The sequence below is a fragment of the Aplysia californica genome, unplaced genomic scaffold, assembly GCF_000002075.1.
Source record: "Aplysia californica isolate F4 #8 unplaced genomic scaffold, AplCal3.0 scaffold00866, whole genome shotgun sequence".
NCBI lineage: Eukaryota > Metazoa > Mollusca > Gastropoda > Aplysiida > Aplysiidae > Aplysia > Aplysia californica.
In genome coordinates, this window is record NW_004798136.1 from 238,003 (window position 1) to 245,380 (window position 7,378).

General features: G+C 44.2%; 1 protein-coding gene across 4 annotated transcripts in view; it reads right to left on the reverse strand.

Moving 5' to 3' along the window:
* LOC101856472 overlaps nt 1–6,738 on the reverse strand; it is a gene marked incomplete at its 5' end in the record, with an annotated part of 80,142 nt that extends 73,404 nt beyond the window's left edge. For 3 of the 4 annotated variants that reach the window (XM_013089054.1, XM_035972823.1, XM_035972822.1), the window contains 2 exon segments: nt 4,329–5,138; nt 6,169–6,738. In XM_013089054.1, the coding sequence (XP_012944508.1) occupies nt 4,329–5,138; nt 6,169–6,738 (1,380 nt within the window). 4 annotated transcript variants of the gene reach the window in all.
* Between the last annotated feature and the right edge of the window lie 640 nt (nt 6,739–7,378).

The following is a 7,378-nucleotide window of genomic DNA, read 5'->3' on the forward strand; positions in this document are numbered from 1 at the left end:
GGGGAGAGCATAGATGTAAATGAGCGTTCCTTTATTACAGCGGTTGTGCCTCCTGCTGGAGAGCTGGAGATGTATAATAACCCCCTAAACTCTTCATCACCCACTCTGGAGTGATGTGTGTGCAAACGTGGATGGAACACAGGCGGAGGAATGGGGAGAGAGAAAGAGAGAGACGGAGGGAGAGAGAGAGAGAGAGAAAGAGAGAGAGAGGTGGGGGTGAGAGAGAGGGGGGGGGAGCGAAGGTGGGTGAGAGAAAGAGAACAAAAAAAGAAAGAAGGAGAGAACAGTTAACGGAACAGTGAGTGAACGATGGCTTCTTAAGGATGTACGTATACTGGAGTATTTATAAGCCGAGAGAATGTATGCAAAAATAACTGAACATAATTATGTCCACACCGGCTTAGAAAGCACAAGATAAGGGGTTATTTAAGTAAAACTTACGAATACCTTTACCTCGCAAACCAAGAAAACCCGTGATATACATAATATAATCATTACGTAACTGAATACCAAATACTTGCGTATGATTAACGTTATGTACACTTGGTTTACTAAAAAAAGGGGCAAATCACTTTTATCATTCAATTTCCATACTGGAAAGCTGAAAAAACATCAGTCAAAAGCAATAGCTAGCGAAACAGAAGAACGAGTAAATAATCTACATCCTGGTAAACCTTGGACAGGAAACATTCAGAAATAATTGTTTCGAAAGGAAAAAGAATGGACGTAGGAATCTGAAACGTCTCTACATTGAGAAGGGAAATGGCTTAAATTATAGATATATTTAGCGCTATGACAGAGGTTATGAACCATAAAAGAGATATTACAAAGAGAGTTACATAAGAAATAGCAAGATATGGCTGTAAAAAGAATAATGGCAAGAGTTTATAGTAATATCGAAATTTGATAGTAAAGCGGAGATGAAGGAGGATACAAATTCCGAGCCGAGCCGGCGCGAGCGGCATGACTCACGTCAGCTTCTGTCCATTATGTGGTAAGTAGGTACGTGCGTACGTAGAGAGCGAGGGGTATACGTTCTCGACATTTCGGTTAATGGTCACCGAGGCCGAGGACGGAGATGCCTTACGCGGACGGTGGTGGTCACGTGGCTAGCAGCAGCGGCAGCCCGCCGGGGTTCGTGACCACACTCCGCGGACAACGACGACGACGGCGACAGGAGCAACAACTGTGTCGTCGACGTGAATTTCTTATCGTGAGTCCATCTCGCGTCTTCTTCCTTCTCCTCTTCTTCTTCCTCCTCCTCTTCATCAACCTCCTATGGAGATCCACGATTGAATGATTTGTTGATCGTATTGGATTGTTTGAGTGGACGAAAAATACATGGACATAGCTATATTCGTTTTGAGTTCGGATTGGGGTTGGGGGGGGGGGGGCGATATTAATAACGGGCAGACGGATAGGAAGGTTCTTAAGAAGGTACCCTCTAACCACATGAAAAGACACAATGAGAGCGGGTATATTAAGACGAGTCAAAATGCAGCAAAAAATAAGCCGAAAACAAACAACCAGTAACATAAAGCTTGAACAATTGCACCGACAATACATAATAAAACTGGTCTCCTTTGCGGCACCAAGAGCTGAAAAGTTCAAGAATGTCTGTCTGTACTGAGTCTTCTGTGCTACGCTTGGCAAAATACAAGGTGCGTGACATTGATTTGTTCAACAATACAAATAGTCATGCAAGAACCAAAAATGTTATAAGGACATCAAAAGGTTACAAAAAGAACAACCAAGTTTCTTTAAAACAAAAGTGTCATCACATTAAAAAGAAAACCATCATTTTCTACACGAAACATGCTTATTATATTGGAGCCAGACAATGCCTAAATATACAAAAGAAGTCGAACAGAACAAGCCAGACAGAAAAATTATGAACGAAAACAAAATTATAATAGTATATTTTTTCTTAATATATAATATACACGTTTTGGCCGTTTTCTTATCCTGAATATTAATCATTTTTCACAAAAAGGTAGATCCAAGTGGTGCACTTATACATGTGTCTTATTTATTCTTTAGTCTACAAACGTCTGAGAAAGAAAAAAACATGTTCTAATAAAGGTTCAAAAAATGAAGAAAGTTCAAACTACTGTACCAGCGACCTCTCTTCACATTACAGTGTAATAAAAGCTCAAAAGGCTCAGGTGCTGACGCCTCTTCTTTAAAAAAATTTCCAAGCAAGTCTTCCCAGGAACACAACGGCACTCAAGAAAAGCAAAGAAGATCTATTTTTCGCCCCAACGCAGGCTTCTGCCAAGCCAGATGGTAATGCTATAAGTAAAAAGAATTCTCGCTGCCGTAAAGAGAAGAATTCAGGCGGCTTGGCAGCTTTCAACGCATATTTTCACTCACACACACACACACACACACACACACACACACACACACACACACACACACATACATACACACTTCACAATCAGTGCAAGATAATTCCCAGCAGGCTCCATTAACGGGCGGCTGTATGATTACCCTATGGGTTATTGAAGACACAGGATTTCACTTTTAAAAAACATAAAGATAAAGCTGTTTGTTTAGTGAGTGAACATGATTAAAAACCCAACATTCCGCAGTGTTGCTCTTTTCACAACACATCCCTTTTAGACTGACATACTCACTTTCTTAAACAAACCGATCTGGTAACTAGTGAACACACCCTTTCTCTCATAGTCTACTCATTAGTCACAAACTATGACAACTGACCTTATAAATCAAAGCGGCGACGAGCCCACATTAAAACTTTCCCCGACTGCCGTCTCCGTGTTCGACCAGCAAAACTGACAACTCGTTTTACCGGAATAGAAAAATCAACTCATTTCGCCCACGGGGCGAAAAATGGCAAGTCGTCTTGTAGCAACAGAGATGTCGTCATCTTCCCAGCCATGCCATGCACAAGATGGGTACAGAGGCCGCTCTTAAGTCAACATGTCCTTTCCTGACCCCCCAACGAGCCTCCCGTGGGTCTGCCTTCTCTCACAGTGCGAGTTCACTTTCTTCATGTAACATTCCCAAACGGAAAAGGCAGTAACGGGCGCCAATAGAGATAGAGAGAGCGGGGGGGGGGGAGAGAAAACAGACAGAGCGATAGAAAGAGAGAGAGAGAGAGAGAGAGAGAGAGAGAGAGAGAGAGAGAGAGAGAGAGAGAGAGACTTAATGAAAGAGAGAGAGAGTGACGGAGAGAGAGAGAGAGAGAGAGAGAGAGAGAGAGAGAGAGAAAGAGAGAAAGGGCAGTGACAGAGACATAGACTGGGGCAGACAAGTTGGGACAATTGAGAAAAACGAGACGAAGAATGCGAAGGATGGAGTGTGTGTGCCTGTTTAAGTAGCGGTGATAAGAGTGCGCGCACACTTGTGTGTGAGTATGTTTCTTATATGGGGGCACATGCGTGTGTGTGAGTGTGTGTGTGTGTGTGAGTGTGTTTGTGTGCGTGTGTGCGTGCGTGTGTGCGTGTGAGTTTGTGTGTGCGTGTGTGTGCGTGTGTGTGTAAGCGAGTGTGAGTATGTGAGTGAACAACAGAGTTACTAGTTTGTGAAAAGTTCATATTTCACTTTATCTCATTATCATTTTAGCAATTTTCACGATCGAGCTCAATGGGGCCTTTTTTTTACATCCAGACTGCAAACGTAAATCATTCATTGCCTTCACTGAACATATATATTCAATTTTTAAAGCACACAATTCTTATGAAACGAGTGCATAATATGCAAAAAGGGTGTAATCATTCCACAGAAAGGACTTTGAAAAAAAAATGACGATTAAAAAATGTGAAACAAAAAAGTGATCAATAATGACGCATACAAGTTATTAAAAATGATGAACAACATCGACCCAAAATGGAAAGCACATATATACATGTATACAGGATTGCAAATGCTGTGAACAGCTGTAAATAAATGAGAGCATTCTTTCACAAAGCAAACGTAAAACAGTTACATAAAAATCGTTAATTCCAAGTCAACACAAGCAAGCCATGTTTGAAAAAAAAAAAGAGCCAAAGTTAAGGTCTGAATAAACGAAGATGCAAATCGTAAAAAAAAAAACTCTCTCCGGCCTCTGGAGCCAAAAATGTCAACTCATATCGTTAATAAAGCATACATCAGATGAGTGAACGCCGAGTCTCAGAGAAAAAAATAACAAAGTCGCGATAAATCGTTGACGTGTAGTCGGTCACAAACACTTAATGTCGACGTCATGCAACACCAACAGCCAGACAGGCAGACTGTCGGACAGGCAGGCAGGCCAGCAGGCACGCACAAACGGGCAGGCATTCCATAGGTAAGTCACAACATCTGCGTTCAGCCCCTACCTCAGCCGCGTCCTCTGTAGAAGCCCCGGGATCCTGTCCAGCGCTGGGAACTTCGCTCCTCTCCTCCTCCTGGAATTGCATGACAGCCTCCTCCTCCTGCTCCACACCATCTCTTTGGTCCTCTTCGCACACCTCTGTTGCAGCCGCGGCTTCTGGTTCGGCCACAGGTTCGGCCACAGGTTCGGCCACTGGTTCGGCCACAGGTTCGGCCACAGGTTCCACCACAGGTTCGGCCACAGGTTCGGCCACAGGTTCGGCCACAGGTTCGGCCACAGGTTCGGCCACAGGTTCGGCCACAGGTTCGGCCACAGGTTCGGCCACAGGTTCGGCCACAGGTTCGGCCTCTGGTTCGGCCTCAGGTTCGGCCTCTGGTTCGGCCTCAGGTTCGGCCTTTGGTTCGGGTATTTCTTCCTCTGTTTCTACTTGTTTCTCCGCCGTGCTGTCATCATAAACTTCTTCCACAATCTCGACAGCCGGGGCAGCACTCTCTTCAGCCACAACGTCAGCGCTCTGGTCAGCCTGTCCGCTGGGATATCTCTCCTGCTCGTCTGCAATCAGGTCCGACTCCTCTCTGTCCATGCAGTACTGCTCCAGGTCCTCCTCTCTCCTGTCGTGCCCGTACTGGTCAGTGCTTCCAGCCCCGGCCGCGGCTTGTTGATCGTCATCCCCTTCCTCTGTGACCACAAGATCAGGCAGCTCTTCTGTGCCGGTCACCAGCACTTCTGGGTCCTCCGTGGTAGGCACGGAACCCTCCTCCTCCAACTCTGCAGCAGCTTCGACTACATCTCCCACTCCTTCGTCCTCAGTGGGCTATACATTGCAAAAGGGATAGAACATTAAGCATTCTCTCACCTCAAACTACGCATCCATTCAAAGCATGCACGCATTGTAAAAGCCTTAACAAAACTACAAGTTCCTTTGAATATTATTGGTACATAAGCACGGAAAGGAGGAAAAAAGACCCACAGTATCTATTGAGAAACTTAGTACTGCCACAGGCCGATACAATGCCAGAAAGAGAGAAGTCCAAGAATAACTAACAGAAAATTGAATTTTGTAGTTGTTTTGTCCAAAAAAAACAAGAAAATCTTACTAAATGCGCTGGACAGGCGCCAAACAATAAATCAATGCCTCTCTTCGACTACATCGATCAAATGACATACAACAAATGTGAGAAAATAATAAATTAAACAAGATGGAAAAAAATTAAGAAAGAAGTGGAGTAATGGGGGTGTGAGAACATCATGTTTGTCCCTTCCTCTGAATGTAAAATGAATGAATATGGCAAAGTGAATGAATAAGACAAACATATCAACACACAAGACACGCTCAAAAATCAAAGCAACTATTTCACTATCAAAGCTCAAAGCTACAAGAACTACGACAGGGTAGGTCAAACGTTTCCATCCATCGGAATTTCACTCGTGAACTAGCAAAAATGTCTGAACTATTTGTTACAGAATATTACAAGGTACCTGAGACATCGAATTGAAATGCATCATAATATCCTATCACACCGAACACGCAAGAGGGTATAATATATTCTCTATCCATTTTTTGCTGAAGTTGAAGAGAACAGTAGATGACTTGCCACCATCAATCTAAACACAAAAACATCTTTACAGTATTGAAACTGATTCAGACACGTATTTTTTTCGCTCTGACAGATGGAAACATTTCGCCATTCAATAACAGAGCTCTTCTTTAGGTTATCTGTGACTACAAGAGAATCTAAGTACAGAATAACAAACTCTGAACTAAATCACTGCAACCACTTCAAAGAAACACCCCAAGTTATGCCAACCTTCAAAATAAAACAACACAATGTGGGAATGCTCACCTGCTGCACAATCTCTTCCCTGAAAAAGCTGTCTTGTTGGTCCTCTGTTCCTAAACTACTTTGGTCCGCGATAACATCCTCCTGTTGTTCCTCTGGTTGCTGCTCCTCAAACGACTCCGTTACCGCCTGGTTTTGGTCCCCGAAATCCCCGAGAAGGTCGGCGTCGCTGCTGGAGGTCGTCGTGGTTGTAGTGGTAGTTATGGTCCCGAAAAAGTCATCTTCCATCGCGTTCCCCCCAGACCCCACAACCTCCGTCTCTTGCTGCGTGGACGACGGCTCGGCGTGGCCGTTCTCGAAGTCGTAGAGAGGGTTCCCGCTGGACTCGGCCGTCTGGTTGTCAGTGGTCTCGGCCGAGAAGTCGTACAGCGGGTTGGCCGACTGGCTGCTATTGCTCTCCTCGGTGGTCAGGTCGTAGAGCGGGTTGCCCGAGCTCGAAGAGAAGTCGTAGAGAGGGTTGGAAGACTGCGTGTCGGCGCTCATCTCGTACAGTGGGTTGGCGGATGTGTTGTCTACTGAACTGTCTGCTTGGAACTCGAGGTTTACTTCATTACTGGCGTCGCCGTTCTTTACCTGAACAGAAGAAGAGAAGCGTACACATTATTCCGTTGAAATGAAACTAGTACTAACGAATAGCATTGCCACGTCCTTTGCGGTTATAGTATAGACTTAAATCATATTAACCCCACATGCTACTTAAGTCCAGACAGACAGACAGACAGACAGACAGACAGACAGACAGACAGACAGACAGACAGACAGACAGACAGACAGACAGACAGACGGACAGAAAAACGGACGGACGGACAGACAGACTACAACATGTTTAACGGAGGAGGGGGGGTGAATATCACAGAAAAAAATACATTAAATTCAGCATCTTACTGAAGTACGTATCAATGTGCTTACTAAGTAACTTTTTTTTTCCAGTTCATACTTTTCTGCAGTGATAGACCAGATCAAACTGTTATCAGTTTGCTCTCAGCATCTCTACTGATAACAGAGTGTTACAGATGTCAAGCTAATCGCTGACCAAGCACACTAGGTAAAAGAGGGAGTGGAAATCCTTTCATGTCGAAAGTTGGAAGTTTGCTCACTGTTGAAACGGATTTAGCAGCTTGTTACTTTTTTTTTTTTCAAGATGCCCATCTATCTAAATTTTCTTATCAATATGGCTTACCGGTAAAGCAAATACGAAACACAGTGTCCGCAC